This window comes from Colossoma macropomum, unplaced genomic scaffold (assembly GCF_904425465.1).
Source record: "Colossoma macropomum unplaced genomic scaffold, Colossoma_macropomum, whole genome shotgun sequence".
Taxonomy (NCBI): Eukaryota; Metazoa; Chordata; class Actinopteri; order Characiformes; family Serrasalmidae; genus Colossoma; species Colossoma macropomum.
In genome coordinates, this window is record NW_023494789.1 from 24,817,836 (window position 1) to 24,842,618 (window position 24,783).

A 24,783-nucleotide genomic window follows, 5' to 3' on the forward strand; every position below is an offset into this window, starting at 1 on the left:
CGGTTGCAGTGACGGTTTCAGTAGTATAGTGGTATAAAATATCAGTCACTGTCTTTGGATAGACAGAAATGACTGGCAGTTGTCACTCACCATCATATTCCTCACTCATGACCTGAAACAGTTCAGGGCAGGGCATCCACACTTCCTCCCCTATCCGTGCTGGTTGCCAGCATGTTAGGTTATCCCACATCCAGCGACACACTAGAGGAGCAGAGAAAAAGAAAATACAACATTACCTATAAATCTAAAAACGCGAATTCTGAAATATTGAACCGAAAGAATTCAAAGGTTAGATGTACTGATGCTTTAAACCTGCACTTATTCTATTCTCATCATTCAAAAACGTCATTGTCAGAGACTATAGCCGCCTATAGCTGCATAGAGGCACTTCTGGACCAGTTTATGTTAGGCTATTTATGGCACCTGAGAGTTGAATAACCCAGTTTGAGTTATATTTAGTGGCACAGCTTGACAGACTTTCTTTACTTTACAGTGGAAATGTGGGTAAAAGACAAGCAACAGAAATAGTCCTCCATCTGGCACCGTGTCTTTGAAAAAAGGCCATGTAATGAGTTCATGTTCTGTGCTTAAAACATATTTAGGGTGTCTGACAGAACACATGACAACAGGATCAGTTTTTTATTTTTACATGCAGAAAGATTCAGAAAACAGACCTCCAAGTGTCACTGCAGAGATATTGGATAATTCCTGAGCTGTAGACACAGACATCCTCTCTCTAAGATTAGCCACTCAGACACACCAGGATTAACTATCACTTTAGGTGTGAGCAGAATATCACAGCTTTTCCTTCACTGAGTCCTGCATTTACACACTTACAGTAAAAACAGCTTAGCTTTTTCTAAACCGGTAACATGACAGGTAAAACCCCATGCTTTCCAAAGAATTCTATACACTGAGGAGATCAAAGTGAAAGAGAGAATTAAATAGGTTGTTTCTGTTACTGCATCTTAAGGCTGATATATGTAAATGACCTGGGTTCTGACTGGCAGCCCAACATTGTGCAAAAAGCGGTCCAGGCTGAAACACTCCTTATAACCTCAACATAAGTGGGCAGGCTAAACAGCTGTGGGCTGAACATGTGGATATAAATATGTTTGTTTTTGTGACGTCACAGAACAAAAGCCTGTGGTTTATTTCATACACACACGTTATGTATGAAACTGCCACAACTAGCAACTATGGCGGCCCCTTGAATATGAGCAGTTCAGACTGACCACACGGAATAATCTTTCACACCAAGCAATTTGTCTAAGCCTCCAATCAAACTGCATGCTAATACAAAACTCATGGATAAGGATCCCCATGCTGAAGAAGAGAACCCACCTCACCTAAACAGACCAGACTCGATTTTCATTCAGAAACAGCTCTGTAAGCTTTACATTGTACTCATATAGATCTTATTTCATGGAAGTTTTTCTTGGTTTTCTAATAGCATCAGCTGTTCATTCTCAAACATAACATCTTTTTCAGAGCAAAGGCAGGAACAGTGGCATGCCTTTTAAATGATGTTTTATAAATGACTTTTAAATTATGTAATCAGCTATTTCTTTCCAAATAAAGTACTGAAAACTGAAAAGTTGCATGCAGTTACATAATTCCACCACAGAGGTCTCCAAATCCCCAAATCTTACACAGTGTAGCTTCACAGCTTGGCTAAATTGCTAACGAAACCCCTGTATTTCCTTTTTCTGGCCATTTCTTTTTCCAGGCGCGGGCACTGTTAGTACTCTAGCACAATGTTATTCCTGTTCACAAAGCTGTACGGCTTTAATTACTGGTTTAAAACTACTGTAGTACCACAGAGTGAAGATGTAACCTTACGCTCAAGTCTCCATTTATATACATATATCTAGATAATATATAGATAGTATATTTTATGTGCATATCATCCAGATGATTGTTGCTTAATGTTATATATTTAACACTGACCTGACAAAATCATCATAAATAAGGTCAGTACACACACACACACTCCAGGCGAGAGTCCAACAAAAGGCGACATTTTGCAGGCATTCACCTCATGGTGGCCTGTGTCTGTAAAGCATCACACATTAAAAAGTTTATCTACCATATATATTTCCCACTCATCACTACAGCACATTTACAAGAAACCACATGTCCTCCAGCTGCTTCCCAGTCCTCTTTCAGCTCACAGACTTTTCAACACACAAATGCCTATTTTAAGCCTCCAGCTTCCAACAATTTGCCTGTAAGTGCTGTTCTACTGGTATGCTAGGATTTGGACAGCTATTCATACAATAAACATCACAGCTCTTTGCTCATAGCTGTTCAAAGCCTCTTAGAAATGCTATTTCAAAATCAAACCAGTATATTTTTCCTAGTCAGACAAAGATATGAATGCCCTGCTTTATGTGTAGGTTTGCAGAATTGCCCATTCGAAAGCATGGAGCAAACTGTCATTGCCCTTGAAAACATAACTGTCAGAGAGACATGTCAATCAAGAGCTGTCATAACTGGTTTTCAGATAGGAGAATGCATCTAACAGTGTCAGAGAACTGTCAGGCGCTCTTATTCTGCCTGTCAGTTAAGTCATTTTTTCATTTCTCTATAGGGCCAACAAGAACGTACACAAATTTCATCATACGATAGGTTTCTTGCATTACAACATGATGCAGTACTTAAAAACTTTCAGTTTGCTTGAATTTGTTTGTCAAAGTTTCACTGCCAAAACAACGTCTGCAGAAAGCATAATAAACACAATTCATTTTACAGTCAACATTACAGACAATGTTAGAAATTATTTCGGTGCTGAGAAGGGAAGTTTTTTCTTGCTTTCATGGAATGTTGTTTCATAGAACAGTGGCAACCACTACAATCAATGTCAATCTTTAATCTCAAATATCTTTTCTAGCATCAAATCTAATTCTTGCAACCCCCTGTATAAAATAATACTTATATACTCTAAATCCCTAATGCTCAGCATCTCTTTGCTATTATTTTATGACTCAAATAGCACCTCAATGAAGGGAGTATTCATGAAGACAAGCAGATAGAGATTCATCTTTCTTTATTTACAATCTGAAATATCATATTCCATCTCGTTATATCACTGTTGAGCATTCTGTAGAAGGTTTGCTGCTTTATGCCATCTGGGAAACACGCTAGATGCACTACAACTGTTCATCTAGTAACAGCCTTCCTACCTTTATGCTAAGGAAAAAAAGTCCAGATGGAGAAACCATTTTATAAATAAACACAACAAAGCAAGGGAGAAGGCGCGCTGTCCATATGACGGTAGAATCCCATGGAGAATGTAAGGACGTTTGAGTGACATGCTTTTCCTGGAAGCCACTGGAACATTTAGTCAGTCCCAAATGGCATTATCTCTGATTAGGATTTCTCAAATCCTGCCTTCTCTCTGGAAAGCTGTGTTAATTACTCGAGTAGAAAAGACACAGATGCACGACTAGCTACAAAGCCCAGCTGTACTTCTTTGTATTTCCAGCATCTCCCACAGACTTCCTTTTTCTTTCAACTGATTGCACTCTGAACGCAACTATCCCACATTATGTTCCAAGATAATGACTTACAAAGTTGCATAATTCACTCTGGTCCTGAAAACACTTATGCAAGCACACAGTAGCCTTGCTCTTCTCTCTCTCCGAGTACAATGTTATCTCCATATTATCCCATGAGCCTGTCTTTTTGAGGGGATATGTGTCAAACCATCAGTGGTTAATTATCAGCAGTGGTCTTGACTGTCTACAGCATTATGGTCATGTCGCAGACTGACAGCACTGCAGGGATCCAGAGTGAGCTCTCAAAGATCTGTGTGGACACATGCATATTTATATATCTAATCAAGCCTCATTTCTGCAAGAGAGCTCTCTCCACTAACTGTTTTCAGTAAAGTCCCCCAGAAGCCAGCTCTTATCTGAAGGATAACTTCACTACACACTGCCTTTACTATGTGCACCCAGAAACAAAGAGTGCACAGCCTTAATCTCCTTAATCTCAATAGAATTTGTCCGCAAATACAACTCAAGCCATGAGCTCTCTACATAAGAAAGAATAACCCTCTGATACACTTCCACATGTGCAAAGACTAGAGTGAACTCATATCCACTTAGTAGATAAAATCCTGCAAATATTAAGACTGCATTTACATTATGGCAAACCCCACTCTTTGGGGGCCTTCACTAAAATCAAGCAAGTTTAGCCGTCCAATAATATATTAGCTGTCTTACATCCTAGCTCTCAGTACTTAGTACTTCTCAATAGAGCCCGACCGATAAATTGGAATGCCGATGAGCTAACTGCAGATAAATCGGTATTTATAACAGCTTATAAATGACAATAAAAAACAAAAAACAAAGAGAAGGAAGACAAATCCTTTAAACATTTTATGAGTGTTGTCGTGTGGTTTGTCCATCAGAGCAGACATTTGATTCCATACAGATCAATGGGAAACACAGAAATGGTTTGCTCCACTGTATTGTAAATGTAGTATGAAGCTCTAAGGATTTATCCCATTGATAACGTCTCTTAAATTTTTGTATAATAAAACTACATTTAGTAATGTGATGCTATTTTAAACAACAACCAAACATTACTACTGTGAGATCCTAACACTTGCTGGAGAGTTCTTGGTATTTATCTTCTTCATGGTTAAGTTTTAAAGTTTACAACTGACAAGTGACAATTACAGTAAAGAGCTGTTTTAACTGTCATTTTTGACCATAAAATGAAATATAAAAACACTAAAACACGGTTCTGTGAAAAATCTGAATAGTCACCCAAATAGCCCAAACAGTCTGTAAAAAAACATTCTCATAACTTCCCCCTCAAACCGCACCCAGGTCTTCATTAAGGTCACACTTTTCCTGATGTGGTTTAGAAAATGAACAAAACCTTTTGTTATGGGCAGCCATTTCAGACAACATCAAGGCTAATATTCGCAAAGTAGGACTGATCTTGATTAAGTTCCAGTTCTAAACTAAAGAAGCACAATTTGGACTCCAAACATGTCTTGGCTGATTAGCTACATCTGGGTTAAGTGATAAATTGTGCAAATTTGATATTTCACCAAACCATTATTTCATCAGGATTGGCAACAATGTGTTCATATCAATGGTGCTTTAACAAACTCACTCACATAAACAAACACACACACTTTTTACCATATTCAGGGTCGCTGCCTGGGTCGTCCAATGCCATCCTCTCCATGCATTTTTCTTTCTCTAGTTCCATGACACAGTCGGGGTGCATGCAAAGTATCTGCAAGATACAGAAAATACAGAATTTCAGGTCATATCCAGAAAGCCAGACAACTCCAACAATCAACACTTTCACTTCAAAAGCTATTTTAAAAGAAATTAACTCTTGATATTGGTGTCAAACAGGCTTTGTGAGAAATGCAGAGGTCATGCAGTGTTTGCTGCACGGTCTACACCAGCACTGAATGAACCTTTACCCCCTTTCACTAATCTGACGTATCTGCACAGCTAGAAATGGCCACCGTGCTGCCAGTTGCCTTGACAATGGTATCGAGAATCTGCTGAGATGCTGAAAACATATTTGTTAGTTACATAAGAAGCAGCACGTAGAAGCTCTTGGAACTGTCTAATCTTTTGTGACCCTTTCCATTTCAAGTCTGCTATGGAGTGAAACAGGCATGTCAGAGCACACAGATTTCACAGTCTACAACAAAAAAGCATTTGAACACATTACTTAGAAGAAGTGTGAATGTTTGGCCTCACAGTGATTTAATTTAATGTCAAATCTTTAAAAGACATCATGAAATCTCAAATGTTACAACAAAACCCATTTTTTAGTGTTTAGAGTTTAACAGTGCATAGATGATTACTTAATAATTATGATTAATGAATAATTATCATCACTTAATAATAACAACTAACATTACAATCAAAAGTTTATATACTCTCCTATGTTGGGCCTGTTAATGCACACACAGGTACACTGTGATCAATATGAAGGTTAAGAATCTGCATTTTGTGCCTGTTTTGATTAGAATCAGTACACGTATAAATGGTCAGGGTGTCTAAGGATGTGCAAGAACAACACTATAAAATAGAAAAAGGCTATAAAAAGGTTTGCGATTCAGCTCTATTCAAAGTCGGATAAAGAAGTGGAAAAGTAGTGCTTCTTTATACTGAAAAAATGTCCATCATTAAATTTCACTGAACATAAAGTTTTGGAAACACACATGACTGATGCTTTCGTCATTAAGTATTGTGGCTGACAAGACCCACCACACTGCAGAGCAAAAAAACACGCTGCATATGCAGAAAAATTTCAGCAAAATGACAAGTTTTGCATTTTTACAAATAGTCTGCAAAGCTATAAAACGTGCTGTAAATTTGTAGATGCTCTTCAGAAAACACTTTCATCAGTGTGACTACACCAGCACTACATTTTACTAACACGCTGCAAACGCAGAAAAAACACAAGCAACTTCAGAAACGCTGCACATTCAGTCACAACAACTAAAATGTATTTAGAGGACACTCAAAGGGGGCGGAGCCATTCAAACTTTCAAATTCTATGCCACATAAACCAGTAGGTTAACTTTTAGTTGAACAGATAACTAATTGTAATAATAATGTTAAAACTTTATTCTTTGTTCATATTGCTCTTTTGTTATTTTTCTTTGCTGTTATTTTTTTTGCTCTTTTATTGGTTATTCTGTGTCGGTCAGAGGAGGATGGGTTCCCCATTTGAGTCTTAGTTCCTCTCAAGGTTTCTTCCTCTTGCTCTTAGGGAGTTTTTCCTTGCCACTGTCACTATTGGTTTGCTCATGGGGGCTTGAACCCAGATTTTCTTTTTCTGTAGAGCTGCTTTGCAACAACGCTGGTTGTAGAAAGTGCTAAATAAATAAACTTTGACTTGACTTGACTTATCTGTCAGTGATTTTCCATCCCCTTTGAGAATCTTCCAGAAACTTTCCCATTGTGTTGTGGCTCATTTCAGTTTGTGAAATGCAGTTCAGGTGTAGTCATAATGATGACAGTGTTTTCTGAATTTGCATTGCATGCATGAGTCAACGCATCTTCTATTGTACTGTGCATTGGGTCATGGGGGTAACTGAGGGACCGTTTAAAAACTGGACATCTAAGTTTCACTTCCCATGTATTCAGCTAAATGAATGCAAAATCACATCGTCACTTCTTAAAGAGAGTGGCTTCCTTTAACTGGGATTTGTAGTAGGCTTAAAGGAAGCCACTCTCTTTTCTACAAGTGATTTTGTCTTATTTTAGCTAAATACACGAGAAATATCTTATGCAGTGTTTAAAAGCTTCAGTGAAACATGCTTTTCACACAATATATTAAGCATTTTTTTTTTAGAAATGCAGGTTTGATCATTTTTGGATGCTTAGTTCATGACCAGTTGAGAAGACAATGTTAAATATCAAGCAAATGTCCATTTAAATCAAACTGTACCACACTGTCTGTAATGCAAAGGGATGGTACCTTTTGTGGTGGAAGGAACTGCCAATATTAAAGCATTTGATACAATATTCATGGCTTCTTTGGTTTACTTGTTTATTTATTCTGCAGAATCATATACAAGCAATAGAATACCCCAGGTTGTATGTTATTATGAATAACATCATGGCTGTGATGAAGCAACCGAATCACTGTTGTGATGTTATTCATGATAACGTGCTCCCTCTCATGTTCTATTGCCTAAATTAAAGAAACTGTGATTTGTGTGATCACTCACATTTCCTAAAAAAGGTCACATTTAGTAAGAAGTATATAAAACCTATGAGCAGAACTGTATTAATACTGATTATAATCATTCCAAAATATATGCGGTTAAATCACCACACTCAGCTAGGCATCGTCGTGTTTTCATGCATGTTTACACTTACTAATTCAGTACTGTATCTGTTTTCAAACTGTGATGCAGAGATCAATAGACTCTTTGCTCAACAGCGGTCAGGCCTGACTGGCCCCAGCGGACCAACATCTTTAGCTGCCAATAGATGTCAGTTACCCAGACTATGCATGTAATACCATAATACCCCAAAAGGGCCACCAAAATGATTAGGAGACAACAAAACCCAAACACTGCCTCTGAAAGGGTTTTAAATGAAAAAGGTAGAACGTAAACACTCAGCTCACTCAGCCCTGTCAAACTGGATCTACACTGATTCCAAGGCCTTTCTTTGTAAACTGACTGACTTATTGACCTGTATGCGAGCCAGTCATCAGTCACACATTCTGTTTTAATTGATTATCACCCTATCACCCCAGAAAGAGAGAAAGATAGAGTGAGAGAGAGGGAGAGAGTGCAATGACTTGAGGGTGGGACACAATGGCAAAAATAAAGCAATGGCATTTATACACACACATAGAAACAACACTCAGGAAACAACACACACACACATTTGCCTCTAGTAATTAGCCTTCATGTTGCTAAGCAGCAGGTAGTTTTGGAGACAGAGCATGAGAGGGCATCACAGCGGGGGGATATTTCCCCTGAATCACAGCTCATCTCAGATTAATGTCTACACATCATTACAACAGACAGGCAAGCTCTCTCTCTCTCTCTCTCTTTTTCTCTCTGTGTCTCTCTCTCTTTCACTCAACTAAAAACAACTAACTTCAGGCCTAAAACTCACACAGCCCACAGAAATACATTAGAAATGTTATAATTTAACACAGTTAAACACAGACCACGTCATACACCTTTACATATTAATGTCACACGCACAGGGTCCGATCGGCCCAGTAAGGTCTGGCTCAATTTTTAGGTTTCAAATGTAAAATGATTATACTGGTGAAGATATGAAGACATCAGTAGATGATTCACTTACATCCTCTAAAGACATGTCGTTCAAGTTTTGACTGAGTTCTCTTTGAATACTCTTGCAATCATCAGATCCGTGCGGGGAAGGGATCTGAAACAGACCCAACCTTACAAAACCTTCTTCTGCACGCTGCATGCAGTTACACATTTAGCATGGAAAAGTTGTAAATTGTAAACAGCCAAGAAACATAAAGATGTGTCAAATTAGGCTGCAGATCTGTCTATCTTGCTAACAAGCCAGCTAGCTAAGTATAGTCTCAACTTCCAGATTCAGAGTCTATTTTACTGACCTGGGGCCGTATTACAGAAACTTCTTAAGTCTGAAATCTTGTCTTACCTGCTTAGTCACCATGACAACTTTAGTTAGGACTGAATTTAGGACAGAAGCTATTATAGAACAGCAGTTCTTAAATTCATAATCTCATCCATTAATTCCAGATAAGAAAACAATATTACAGAAACATTCTAACTAGACAAAATTTCCTAAATTCTGTCCTTACAACTCCAGAGGTGTCTTAACTTTTTTAACCGTCTGTTTCTGTCGTTTTATGCAGTGACAGGCAGCATAGTTCACTAATAACTAGCATAATGGCATTGCATTTATCTATACTGAAACCCCGTGGTATGACTTGTGATGGTTTTTTTTCTAACAGCATTTTAAAAGCTAGACACTGTAGACACAATCTCCACTGCCCCTTTTATTACCTTTGTGTGTTAATGTCGATGAAAACTGGTTAGATAAAATATTACAGTGTTGGTGGTGAATAATGAGGAGACAGAGCTGAATGTGTGTCTGTTCATTAGGAGGAATAACATTAGCATGGTTGGCTAAAGTGTTTGGGAAATGAAACTGAAACTGGAGAGCGGCGACGCTCTGAAAAACAGCACAAAGCGCTCTCACAATATTCTTAACTTTCAGTTTATCGCACTATAGTCTTGTTTGACCTTTTTTAAATCAGTAATGGTAGCCAGCTGCCTGGCTAACTGGCTTGATTACATTGATTATGTATTTATGCTTCAGCTGTGCGCATATGGTCGGTTGCTAGATAACAGACATTATAGTTGTCGACTTCAATCGAGTAAGTTAAGATTTCTTAACTTGCGATAAGATGCTGTAAGATAAGATTCCTAAATCAAGAAAATACTTGCTTCTGTAACACGAATTTGTGAAAAATCTTCTCTTGACCTGTCAGATCTTAAGTTAAGATAAAAAGATAGAAAGTCTCTAGGAAGTCTCTACAATACGGCCCCAGGTGAACAGGAATTTGATCAGGTTGACTTAATTGCTGACACCAGATATACTTACAAAACACAGACACATATCACAGTTCTTCCATTCTGAGGAAGACTTCCCTTGTTTTAAATAGACAGCCATCATTTTGGACAATGTTTCTCCTAACATACTCATATTCAAAATGTTCATGTGACTGTTACATGTGTGACTTCATCAGCAATGTGGCATAGAATATCAGAAATAAAATGATCAGATGTTATTTGTAGCAGAAACAAACTGTTATTGGTATTAAGATTAAGTAGAATATGCGTATCTCTTAACCGCCGTTTCAAATGTGACCCTTTGTCATCTGATGTTTCATTCATTTTGTCCTTTTCCTAATTCCCTGCATTCACCTTGAATACAGATAATGCTTCCCTTGTGCAATAGCTGTTTTCTAGTAAGGATTCTTCCCTGGTTTTCTTTGTGCTAATTGGTCTGATAGCCCTCTACTCTGTATGTGTGTGTGGCACTAGTAACATGAATCGTGTTTAATAAACATGAATATCTCATGCATATTTATGAGGTCACTGTCAGCAGCTGCCCTCAGCCTGGCAGCATCACACAGCTGATTTCCATCATAAATGCACTGTGTGATTCACTGCAGCACAACAATGGATCTACTGAAATAAGTAAATTCATCTGTTTTCTTCTTTGCTTTTACATGTTCTCTCATTCTCCCATTTTCACCCTCTCAGCAGCATTCACAACACATTCTTAAAAAAATTTCATCTAAGCATGTGCTGAACTCCAACAATCATTTCAGAGTGTAACTTCTTAAATTCCCAGGCTTCTTACATCTTAAAGTCCACTGTTCAGTAAATATATGGAAAGCAATACAAACTAATGGAGTTACTCTTAATAGAAGTGAAAAATGGAAGCTTGGACCAGCCCACAGCTCTTGGCCCTTTGAGGGGTTAAATTTAAATAATTTTTAATAAATATATTTTTTTTATTTTAAAATAAAGATAATATACAGATAAACTGGGAATAAGAATCTTTTGGTAGGTCTTAAAAGATAGGCTCTAGAGGAAAAGGACCACCTGCTTAAAGACTTTAAACTCTGCTTAAAGAGTTTTGACTCTTTTGATCATATCAGTAGACAGTATAGCAGATATGACTCCAGCTCCATTTATTTGGCACTGGAACTCTCTGCTGGACCAAGAACACCACAGCTCTCTCTCAGCCTTGCACAGCAGCTTCACTAGCTGAGTTCCCCAGGGATCAGTCCTTGGTCCACTTCTGTTCTCCTTATACACTAAATCACTGGGATCAATGATCAACAATGGTCACCATAGTTCCTTTTATCACTGCTACGCTGATGACACCCAACTGTACTTCTCATTTCCAGCCACCTCCAACATCTCACAGAATATATCCAACTATCATTCTCACATCTTTTTGAATCTGGACAAGACAGAACTCATCTACCTCCCCAAGAGTGGACCTCTCTAACACTACTGACTCATCTTAATTTCCCTGATCACGTAAAATCTACTATGAGATCCTGCAGATTCCTAATATACAACATCAGGAGACTACAACTCTTCCTGATGGCAGGGGTGGCTCCTTGCAGGCCTTTCCTCATACTCCATTTCTCCTCTACAGAGTATTCAGAATGATGTGACTCATCTGGTCCATAACACCCTTAAGTTTTCCCATGAGACGCCTCTCCTGAGATCTTTTCTCTGGCTTCCTGTGGAAGCAAGAATCAGATACAAAGTTCTGGTTCATACATTCCAGGCCTCAAAAGGCTCAGTCCTGCTGTACCTCAGCACCTTGGTTCAGAACTACACACCTGCATAAAAGCTTAGGCTTTTGATTTCTGGGCTCTTCATACATTCATACTTAAAAGGCCATAAGGTTAGGTCCTTGCCCCTCAGTAGTGGAATGAACTGTTGTGCATTTAATTCATTCTCTTCTATACATACACTCGTATTTATTTGCTGCATCAAGCTATGGTATTGCAATTGTCTCTCAGGTTATAGATTCTTGTAGTATTTCCAGGTACTCTGCAATGCTTTGGCTTCTACTGTTGCATGTTTTGTAAGTCACTCTAGATAAGAGCGTCTGCTAAATCACTTAATCTAAACATAAAATGTTTGTGCAGAGGTCTTTTGAGATAGATAGTTGTGGAGAAGGGGCATGGCCGAGCGTCGAATGCAGGACAGAGAAGCCGGTCGGGCTGAACCAGCGGGCTAAGTAGCTGCCAGCCTACTTATAGTCATCTCTTCTCTCAGTAGGTGGCAGAGCCCAGAGAGAGAAGGAGACCAGTGAAGGCGTGAAAGCCGAGCCAAACTAAACTGAACTGAACTGAACTGAGCAGAGCTGAACTGAACTGAACAAGAAAGAAAAAAGGACTGAAAAGTTCCAGCGAGCGTCTTGTCTTAATTTATCTGTGGGCTGAAAAGCCGAGTGGTTTTTGTGTTGTGCATAAATAAGAAAAAGCTCTCCCTCTTCACACCTGCCCCCAGCATCCTTCCTCCACCCATCATTAAAGTTGTTACAATAGTTATGTGATTCAAGGTTATGTGATTGTTTTTAGACATTTATTACAAAATATTTTCTGTCTAGATCTCCGAGTACAGTCAGTAAAAGAAAGTCATGATGACTGATTGAAATCTTCCTTAAGTAAGACATCCTTATGTAAGAGATTTTAAATAATTACAGTAAATTCCTAGTAGAAAATATGGCCACCTGATTTAACAATGTAAAACATACACAGACACTGCAGATCAGTAAAAGTCCACCTGCGGCCTCTTGATACTATAGAGTTTGGACTCAAACACAGCACTTCATCGCTTTAACCCTCAACTTAAATGACAACCAACAGGCTTTTTTTTTTCAAAAAGAAATTCAAAACTGTGCCCTCTAACATCTCCAATAGGCTTAACATGCACAACAATATTACATCTTGATAGACCCAAGGGGCTGAGAATGATCTGCAATCTAAACAGCAAAAACTGATGCTGCATTTCCAAAGTGGTAATGTTATGAAAAGAGAATTTAGGTTTATAGGTTGGACAAACCGCTTTTAGAAGCACATTCCACATGACTAAAGTAGGCCATTGGATTATCTACTTGGCTACGACACAATACTTTTATGAAACATAGACTTTAACATAAACCAAAAGCCATACCAAGAGTTCATTACAGTCTTTAAATCCCACAACAACCGCTTCAACATAGCACATTAAAATGATGCAGAGTGATCAGAGGGACAACAGTTAACATGCAGTGGTCACACATACAGCCCTGGGAGAGAATAGCCTGTCCCTGATTGCCTGGAGCACTCAGTCGAGCAGAACTGTGCTGGCTCCTGCTCAGTTTACATTTGGCCCGTCTGGTGCCAGAGCTCATTGGATGCCAGAGCCTTGTTTGGTGCCAGCGCGCGGGTGACGTAAATGTGTCCGCGGACGTGTGCTTCTCTGCTGCTTGTGGTGCCGAAAGTAGAGCAAGGGGAGAAAGGACAGGTTTGTTTGTAATAAGGATGAGACAGTAATTGATTAATGATCCATGAATGAAATGAGACTATGAATTAATGTATGTTGTTATATGTAGTCAGCATAAATGCTATTTATACAACAGTTAGTTCTGAAAGCATAATCTGATTCTGTTAGTCGTGTTAACAACACTTCTTATCCACAATAACTGTAGACAAATCACAACTAACTCGACTGCATGTATTGTGATTGGCAATCAAGCTGGATGATTTAAATAGCAGAAAACGGGCTGTGCACAGCTTCAAGACATACAAAAGTAATCATATTTGTCTCATACTCTTTGTTTTCTTTTATTTTTAGCCCATGTCCAGTCTAAATTCGTAATAGATATTTGGAGAAATATGTAGAAATTTGGTACATCATATTTTTGAAATACCATAATCTTTTTTAAATACCTTTATACTGTTATTCTGGCCTGATTTAAACCTATAGCAAAACTACCAAACCAAACAAAGAACTACCAAACCACAGCAAGAATAAAGCTTCTCCAGAAACTCAAGCATGTTTTTTTCCTCTGAATCCGTGTGGCGTTACCACATAACCTGCCATGCTGAAACAGGAGAAGAGAGCCACAGAAAGGAGCATCTTCCCAGCCTTTTCTGAAAAGCCATCTTCTCCCTGTTCCTCAGTCCCACCTCTGTTCATCAGCAGGAATCTAGCTATCTAGCTTAAAGCAGAATCCATCCAGAACTCTAGCTCTCCAACTCAAGTTCTCATACAAATTCTTTTCATAGTGCGACCATAAGCAGAAAGTGTGGCTTTCACAAACAAAACTTTCAGTAAGAGTGCTGGTGAAATTACATTTTATTTAAACTGGATTAAAGTGGTAGTGGATTTTTGGTGTTGTGAAATGTGAAGGATGTAACCCTCGGCGCATCAAATTAGATGTTTCTAGTTGTTTTTATTTATATCTTTACAATAACACAGCATAGAAACACAGTTCAAACAGTTCCTGAATCTGTAGCGTCGCCCTTTCAATTCCATTTTATTGCGAGATCATGCATGACTCACAATCAGTGTCATGAGGCAATAAAAAGAATTTTGAGATACACGCCATCTGCCTCTCAGATTGAACATTTTGATATATAACATGTGAGTATCAGGTTGTATGCAAGTGCCTTTACAGGTGAATTTAGAAATGTATCTACAAAATCAAGAAAATGCCCATAAACCCCAGAGGATTAATAAATACCTATATTAATATCATACCTGTGGTGAAATGATTTCAGTGTCTATTAGTGTGTTTAAAAATCTTTCAGTAAATTTTAACAATATTGCTGTAATGAGGGAAAACATGATTGCATGATAGGAAACGGTCATGTCACCATGTCCCTAGTTTGTATCAAATAAAAGCTGTTCTCCTCCTCTGTTGGAAGGGAATAGTGTGTTTGTGAGAGTAGCAGTCATGCTGGAGACAGCAAGCTGCCAGAAACAAAATGGCTGAGGTGTGTGATCTGAAAAGAACTGCAAGGTGACATAACCTGACATAAAACACAGAATGTTTTGACAGCCTAAGAGTCTCTCTCTCTCTCTCTCTGTCTGTACTCTATCACTACACTCTCCCTCAGGATATTTAACACCTCTGTCTCATTAACAGACCTTTATTTAGGATTAAGATATTTTAGAATATGTTAGAATGCTGCCATATCTTGTGATACCACTACATCATAATGATAAGACGTGACAGCATTCTCTCAACTTTACTCAAACTCAAATCCTACTACAATTCTAATGAAATGCTGTGTTTACAATTACATTTCATAAGTGAGTGTGCATTGAAATTCAATGGCAAATCAAGTATTTGTGTTACATTCTTGTGTATGCTGTACAATGCTGAATTTAAAATGGAAAAGCAAAGTCAGTTCGACAGTTCATTTTCACTGTCTCAAGAGGCAAGATTCTGCTGTATGGCAAAAAATGACAGCAACACGTCCATGTGCAGTTGCAGTTCCTCATCATTATAAGGGGGAAAAATAATCGATTCTGATGCATCGCGATTCTCTATTGAAAGACTTTTATATAGGCTTTGCGCTTCTGCCACTGTAAAATAAGCTTATGCACAGCAAGATACTTTGTAAAGTAGGATACTTTGGAACAGCCCGGCTAGGAAAAGGGAAAAAATTGAAGATCTCTAATGCATGCATGTTTGAAGTCATTAACTGATCACAGTTTTCTTAAATATTAATACAAAACAAAGGCATGAAACCATAGTAAACACTACTTGTTAATGACAAATACAACAAAAATTGGTTAATGACAAGCACGGAAAGTCGGTTATAGCAATCAAAAGCCCAGATGCATCGAGAATTGTTTTATTTTAACTGAAATCGAACATAATTGAGAGAAGCCTTGAGTTCCCAACCCTTTTCAACATCATGAACTCTAAATTGCCTTTGCAATCTTGGTTGAATTTTTTTTATATTCACTGTCAACAAGGTACGGCAGCCATTCAGACATTGTGAGCAGGACTTGGTAAATGTACAAGTTACTTACCAGAGGAAGTAGAGTGAGAGCTAAGAGCAGGTGTTGGCATGTTTTCACTGTGTCAGCCATTTTATCTCAAGTGTAGATGTCCTCTGTCCCAATGATGACCAGGAGAAAGCTTGGTGGTAAAACAGGCTTATAGGAATGCTGCTGTGAATCTTAAATCATCTTTGAATCTGAAACACAAGAAAATAATTTATGCACCACAGATGCTGTAATTGTGTGTTCAGAACATTGCATAACAATACAAGAACATTTCAAGCATTTGCAAAAATCAATGGGAATAGAAGTGACTTGGCAAAAAAGGCATCCTATGACAGTGCCACGTTTAAAGTCACTGAGCTCTTCAGTACCACCCATTCTACTGCCACAAGTCAGTTCATGAAATTTGTTTGTCTATGGAGACTGCAGGGCTATGTGCTTGGCTTTATATGGCAATGAATGTGGCCAAAACACTGGAACTCAATAGTTAGGAGGGGTGTCCAAATAAATTTGGTCAAACAGTGGTCAAAAATTTCTATACTTAAAACATATTACAAAACCATACTGAACATACAACATAAAAAATCTTTACAAACATTCCTTTGGCTGCACTGTCCTGTCCACTCCTCAGTCAATTTGCTGGTTAGTTCCTACGCATATATTTTCTCACAAGCTGTTAAATTCTGTTAACAACATAAGTGGCTGACTCCAGCATGCCAGATTAAAACGTAGTAAGGTAGTGATAGTAAGGAGGAAGGATAAAATAAGGAGTTAAACTAAAGCAGTGTAAAATATGTTTAAACATAGAAGCAGGCTGTGAGAACCCTAACATGAAATTTAGAGTGGACGTCACCCAACATGAGCAGTCAGGTTTCATCGGGTTCAGTATGTCAAACTGAAGTACTGAAACCCTCAGGGACGTTGGAAAAAACAAACTCCTTTCAGATGACTGGACCCTTTGGTAGCTTCAATTGACCATCTGCTTTAACAACATTCCCTGTCACATTAATGTGAATAGACTACATTGCTGTAGGCTAAATGGGTGGACATATGTAATGTATTGTGTATTATGTAATGTATTCTCACATAATGTATTATAGTTGTGACATCACCAACATGATGCTTCCAAAACGAGCTGTTTTTGCAAACTAGTTTTCATGTACAGACTGTGTAGACTGTGTGGTGAATAGAACAACTGTAATAGTATTAATATAGAACATAAACTTCTGTATTTAAAAAAGAAAAAATGCTTTTCCAGTATACAGGCCTTTTAAAGTATTCTGAAAGTGATATTAAATCTTGGATTTCCTGTGTATGCCTGTTGCTTCAGTAGTGGTGGGTGTGTGAACTCAATATCACAAAATGATCAGGCAGCAGAAATGCCAGGTGGTGGTGGGAGTGCAGGAATGATCTTATGGCAGTCAAGCTAAACACTAAACGCTTGGTTATTCTGGCGATAACACCCACACCCACACAACACCAAGACAAGAATCCCCTCATCATCACTGGTATATCTTTAACTATTCACTGCATTCAAGCATGATCAAGATATGACAACATCTGAGTTGTGAAGCACATCACAGTGCCAACTGCACAGTCTTGCTTGGTAGAGCACAGCTGCACTGACGCAGCTCAGACGGCTACATGGTGGCTGCTTGGAGATAATAACTGATTCAGCTCCATTCTGCACACAGTCTCATAGAAGCAGTGGAGGATGTTGGGTCTTGATAAACAAAGGTGATGTGGTGAAAAGGTGGTCTTTCATTAGGAAAAATAGTGTCCAATGATTTAATGGATCATGAAGAATCAGGTTTCCACAATTCGATTCAACTGTACCTTTCAAAATTGTGTGTTAAATCCACAATATACAAAAGTGAGGAATAACTATTTACAGCGCAGCACAAAGTAGACAATAAAAACAATACACCATGAGTTTTTTCCCTTGGATTTTTCCATTTAAAAATGGTCCAAGAATTTTATTTTGTCCAAAAACATGACCATATTTTATTGAATATTTTGTTTTTTTAAAATTGATTATAACATTTCTAAATCTTTGCAGCTGAATTGGCAGTTGAAAGTGATTGGATAGCTGGATGGATACATGGATGGATAATAGAGGGATGGATGGACGGATGGATAGATGGATGGAAGCACACATGAATGAATAATAAATGGAAAGTGACTGGATGGATGGCTGGACAGATGCATGGATGCACAGATGAATGGATGAATGGATTGATGGATGGATGGACGGATGGATGGAAAATGGATGAATGGATGGATGGATGGATGGATGGATGGTGACTAATTGGATGGATGGATAGATGGATGGATGGATGGATGGATGAATGAAAGGATGGAAACTGGATGGATGGCTGGATAGATGCATGGATGCACAGATGTATGGGTAATGGATGGATGGATGAATGGATGAAAAATGGATAAATGGATGGATGGATGGATGGATGGATGGATGGATGATGAAGTAATGGATGGATAAATGGATGCATGGATGGATGGATGGATGGTGACTAATTGGATGGATGGATGGATGAAAGGATGGAAACTGGACGGATGGCTGGATAGATGCATGGATGCACAGATGTATGGGTAATGGATGGATGGATGGATGATGAAGGAATGGATAGGTGGATGGATGGATGGGTGGATGGATAGTGACTGGTTGAACAGATGGATAAATGAATGGATGGATGGAACTGGATAGCTGGATGGGTAGATAAATGAAAGGATGGATGGATGTGAAGGTGCAGTAGGGAGAGAAAGCTCCAGCAGCTGCAGTGAAATCACTGTTCTTGCTGTAATTGGTGGGTGTAATGAAACTGACTTGCTGACAAATCCCCCCACGACGCCTCCAGAGCACACCAGCACACACAGGAGCACACGCTGAAATGTGTGTGGGTGTGTGTGTGTATAAATGTAGCAAATGGCACTGTTTTTTGTCAGCTTCTACACATGCACTCCTCCTCCTCCTCTCTCTCTCTCTCTCTCTCTCTCTCTTTCTCTCTCTCTTAGACACACAGTACACTCTTCTCAGCTGCTCAGATTCCTAGCCGCATTGATACTTGTTTATTTGACAGAAACACTAGAACACCAAATATTTGCTGTTTTACAACAATCGACAGGTTTAAAACGAAGGATTCCTCAGATAATGGCTTAAAGTGCTCCAGAAGTCACAGCTTTTAAAGCAGCAGATGCTTCTACAATCATTGAGCGGAGGATCGATAACAATTACTCAACTGTCAAAACATTACAAACACAAATGTAGAGTTCCAGTGAAACAGGAGAAGTGAGAGTGTGAGCATGTTTAATTCCACTGTCTTCACACACGCCTCTGTTTAGTATGTGGTGTGTTTAAGTTTAAACATGTGTCTGTGTGTGTCCAGCTGTCACAGTAACACTGAGGCTGCATGCCACACACACTCTCTCCACTCAGTAAACATCCATGAGCAGACTAAACACCGCATATTTAACATTTTCACTCTGAGCAATGTCAGAATTTATCTTGTCTAACACAGCATTGTGTTATTCTGTGTGTGTTAATTTATGTAAAATTATTAGTCTCATTAGTGTAAGGGCACTGACTGCACTAGTGGTGTTTGAACATCAATGAAACTAATCTATTAATTTGCCCGGCTCACACATTCCTAAAAAAGCAGATTAATCCATCTGGACCCTCCATCTAAAACATACTGTAAATAAACTACCACACCACAGTAAACAAGGCTAAATCAAGCAGGCCATCTTAACAGTCCTGAGGGTAGCGCCATACTCCAAATGACTTTGCAGAGGTAATGAGGCATGCCCATCCAACCTGCCAACAGACTACTTTTTCACTGCCCAGTAACAGCTATAAAAGGCCCCAAGGTCCCTACTGCACAAAGATACCTTACAGGCCTCTCCTCACTGTGGCCTACAGGACATTTAGTATGCATCTAACATGTATCTCCAACGAAAATGACATGACGTTGTTATATGCTGTCAGTCTATTCCAAAATATAAACAGAATATCATTATATATCTTCAGTTATTTCTATTATTTAGTATTCTTTGTCATTGTTATATCAAAATCATATCTAATTTTTCTCTTTTTAGGTTTCTACATCATTTGAACACAGCAGCTGCCCATTATATTGAGTGAAGATTTGATGCTGAATGGAACAGGACTAGTCCAAATTTACTTCTTGTTTTTAACTTTAGGTAAGTTGCATTAAAAATTAAGAACGTTTTTACCTTTTACTGTGAAGTTACCATTTTGGAGATTGTGACAGCAACAATTTAATTAAAATGATATCTATTATTTTAACATTTGTGAGATTTCCATATCATTATTTTTGTTTAATTAAAAATAGGATATATTATAAAGACACCATATCCTACATTTTCATGTTTTATCTTTCCCTTAAGATTGTGAGGAATATATGAAGTTGTGTGGTTTTATATACCAAAAACAGTTATAACTCATTTTTATATGACCATTTTCCAACCTCTCTTTATCCTTTAAAATTAAACAAGCTGTTTTTGTTACTGTGTCTGTAAGAATGATATATGTAAATTAGCTCGGTTCTGATTGGCTGCCCTCTTTTGTGCCTCTATAGGCAGCTATATGAAAATGGATTGTTTTCTGTGACATCACAAAAACAGTGAATTCAAAATGGGCTATTTTTATAAGAAAGAAAGACAGAAGGAAAGGCCGAAAGAAAGGGCGAAAGAAAGGAAGAAAGAAAGAAAGAAAGAAAGAAAGAAAGAAAGGACAAGACAAAGAAAGAAAGAAAGAAAGAAAGAAAGGACAAGAGAAAGAAAGAAAGAAAGAAAGAAAATAGGTAATAAACGGGGCTATGGGCTAAAATGAGCAGGAGAAAAACTGTCCCTGGAAGAGCCGTAATATCAGGAGGAAATCTGGGATATAACGGAGAGAAGGATGAATGGAGCGAGGGCATATGGAGCGGATGTATCTGTCTTCATCCTCAGGGATGGAGGAGATCTGTCACAAGAGAAGTCATAACATGGATTTCTGCCCTCACTTCTTCATATTCCTCCTAAATCTCATTACAGTGTGTTAATGCCAGACTTGGCCGGCCAATCCTGCACTAAAGCACTGAAGTCTCCACAGTTATTTTTATCCTGACGATTGTTATTTAGAGAAAGAGAGAGGGATTAACATTAGCATACTGAGTTATATTTCTGTCTTTGACATGCTTAGTGAAAGAGAGTGGAAGCAGACTGAACAGCCGGGGAAAGTTGGCGAATCTCCACTCAAACATTCTGCATGTGTTTGTGTTCAGTTATCCACAGGTACTATTTTTCTCTGGCATAGAGCATTAGATCTTTTCTATCTATTCTAATGGTCTATTTGACATAGTAGGACTACTCTCTCTCTCTCTCATCTCTCTCTCTCTCTCTCTCTCCTCTCTCTCTCTCTCTCTGAAGGAAAATGTTATTTTAGAGTAGGGATGATACTGGAATCACCTTGGTATTGGCAGATATTTGCTAGCAGTGGAGGAGTTTATTAGCTGATGTAACAGAATCGGAAGTTCGCCTCCAAGTGCATTCAGCTGTCCAGTGATGCTGCATTAGCAGCAGGTTGAAAAGATCCAGTGGTGCTTCATGTGTCTTAGAAAAAGAGCATGCTAGCCTTCACTCTCCTAGTTTGGTAGCATCATGTGATGGGGGAGACCTAGCACCTAGCTAGTGGATAGAATTAGCCATGACTAAAGGGAGAAAATTAGGTAAGCCCTCCCCCCAACAAACACACACCCCACCCCACATGTCTTCAACTCCAACCCCTGAATCCAGTTTCCAGTCCTGAATTTTGTAATTACTGGTAGTGAACTGTTGATCAGTGCCACACTGAGACCGTATCTGCGCTTAAATACAGTACTGTGCTGTTTGGTGTCATTGCTCCTCTAGCATTACAGTAGTTTTTCAGTATTTTAGTTGTCAAAGCTCTAAGTTTTAAGTGTATAAAACTTGACCATGCACCTTGCCTGAACGCATTGGGTAGCCATTTTAGGCCAACCGATGTACCAAACTCCAGATTCCAGAATTCGACTCCCCTTCCTATTCATGAATATCATGCTGACACGTGGACACTAATATTACGTTTGTGATTTCTGTTGTTTCTGTTTATAAGCATATATCTTCAGTTTGAAAATAAAGATCAACAGCTATTTATAAATAGGAACTACAGAAATTGTAAATGTAATCTCTACCGTGCCTGCATGACTTGCATGTGCGCAAGGAGGAGTCAGAATTCAGCAAAAACATGTCTAAAATAGCTGTGCACTGTGTTTAACTATGTGGGTTTGTTCCTTTGTACAATTCACAGTAAATCATACTGTGTCTCAAACCACATCAACAAGCCTACACAGCTGTAATGAAGACCCGGATACAGTTTGAGGTGCTTGAAAGACGTTTTGAGGACTTATTTGTAGAAAAATCTGGGTGTCTTTAGAATTCTAGCGCTTGTTAGCAACAATAGCCTCATAGCTCTGGCGCCACACTAAAGAAGCAAATTTTAGTGGAAAATTTTCAAGTGGAAAACCTGAAAACTGTGTACCTTTTTGCCAAACCATTCCCTTAAATTTCAGATATTTGTTGCTAATTTATTAAAGAATTCTTTGCAAATCGCTTCACATTTTCTATTTTTAATATCTCTTCAAAGGTCTCTCTCTCTCTCCCTCTGTCTCTCTCTTGCTCTCTCTCTCACTCTCTCTCTTTCTCCTGTGTAAATCATTGGGGAATGCATGGGGTGACTTCAATTACTGTAGCACAAGCCACTCAAGTGAGTAAAATGGATTGTGGTTATTAAAGCAGGCCACTGTGCTGCATTGTGGGTATTTGACACGCACACAAATCATTTGCCCAGCTTGTCAGCACTGGGAAACAGCCATATTGCGTTACTGCACTGAAGGGACACCAGCAGAATCTGTATAGACAATTTATGTTTCGTGACAAAAAGTGCTGAATACACAAAAGCAGAATAGACGACTGAGCTTAGAGGTCCAGAGAATACCAGAAACAGAGTGCACTGAGTGTGTACATGTGCATTTACATTGTGTACCCGTGCATACACAGGAACGTGATTATAGAACATATGATAAAAGGCATGTAGGGAGTGAGGGGTGTGGTCAACAACAAAAATATTGTGTCAGTTTTGACTTCATAACCTGATGAGTAGTCTCTTCACTAAGGCTTTGTTCAGACAGGCAGCTCAAATCCATCTGATTTGAGCAGGGCAGATTTTCTGCAGTCAGAATGGCAAATCGGACTTTTTCCAATCATTCCACATTTGCAGGTGGTTTCGGATCTGATTCAAAACGGATTTCTGGATACGTTTCTGGATAAGTTTGAGCGGTCAGATGAGATTTCTTGTGTTTTTTCCGTCATTCGGGGCGCAGCGGTTCATGACGTCAGAAAGTTATATTCATGTATTACAGCTTAAACACTGTGTAAAAGCTTTTAACAGACATTTAGGTAATGAATGTTTACTTTGCATGTTGTAGATCTTAGTGACTGCTTCATTAACCCCTTAACAAGCCATGGGCCCACCATTAGTTTGCATTGAAGTCCCTGTAGCTACTGAATAATAAGCCTTTGTATGCAATGAGCCTGGATTTTTAAGGGGTTAATAGATTTGAAATAGGGGTGGGCAATATGACAAAAATATTATATCACAATACTCCAAGACAATTTCACAATAGACGATACGCCTCACAATATTTCATTTTTCTTAGATTTATTAAGTTGTAACAGACAAACCAGAACCTGTAGGACCACATATGAAAATACTTTAATAATAAAAAGCCTACAACTACAATGATTTTTATTCAGTGTTTACAAAATGTTCTGCTCTAAATCCAAATAAACAGGCCTGATTATGCTCATTTAGTGATGAAATATGTAGTTAGTGTTGTTTCAGTGCTGACAATATCCATGACATACTCAGAAAAGTTCATTGTGACAAAATTTCTCACAACAATGATAAAATATCGTCATATTGCCCACCCTTAATTTGAACTTAAAGCCTCTCTCTGAATATCACTGGAACAGCCTACAGCTGCTTAGTAGTCTGGAGACCAGGTTAATCTACACTGTCATGTCACTTTCACGCTAGAGTTGATAAAAAGTGAATCACTGCTATGAAATATTGCGTGATTGTTCTATTAGCTAGATATAATTAGAGTTGCTAAGTTTTTTTAGCTACCTGGTCAGTATACGCACATGTGCATCATTACTATGACAACAAATGTGGATATGCAAGTAAATGCAGCAGGAGTCTGACCGTACAAATCAGATTTCGTCACTTGCAACTTAAAATCTAAACAGTCTAAAAAGTCAGATACAAGAAACAAATCCGATTTGCCCTGCAGTGTAAACAAAGTGTTGTGTGCTCTTTTGTGTAGAACAAACCTCTAAAATGAATAGCCTTCAATTAGCAATGACAGCACATTAACTCTCTTAAACAACAATTGTGCTTCAGGTCAACCAGGTTTTAGTAGCACTAATGAAAGAACCCAAGTTATATATTTTAGGTCTTTTAGCCTTAAAGGAAAGGGTCACCAAAAAATCTAACTTTCACAACAGTCAGGTAAGACATGCTTGTTTCCTGAAATTGCTTCTTTAGTTAGTACAATGAAGCTACAAGACTAATGTAACTCTATGTCACTGTAAAGATTTTGGTGACATAGACTTCAACTACTTGA

At 38.5% G+C, this 24,783-nt stretch overlaps 1 protein-coding gene across 1 annotated transcript in view; it reads right to left on the reverse strand.

The window, feature by feature from the left end:
• adcyap1r1b (adenylate cyclase activating polypeptide 1b (pituitary) receptor type I) overlaps positions 1 to 24,783 on the reverse strand; it is a 46,751-nt gene that overhangs the window by 15,657 nt on the left and 6,311 nt on the right. The window contains exons 2-4 of the mRNA XM_036570632.1: positions 16,088 to 16,254; positions 5,163 to 5,259; positions 91 to 201 (exon numbers count right to left, since the gene is read on the reverse strand). Coding sequence (XP_036426525.1) covers positions 91 to 201; positions 5,163 to 5,259; positions 16,088 to 16,147 — 268 coding nt within the window. The 5' untranslated portion in view covers positions 16,148 to 16,254. The remainder of the gene's footprint in view (positions 1 to 90; positions 202 to 5,162; positions 5,260 to 16,087; positions 16,255 to 24,783) is intronic.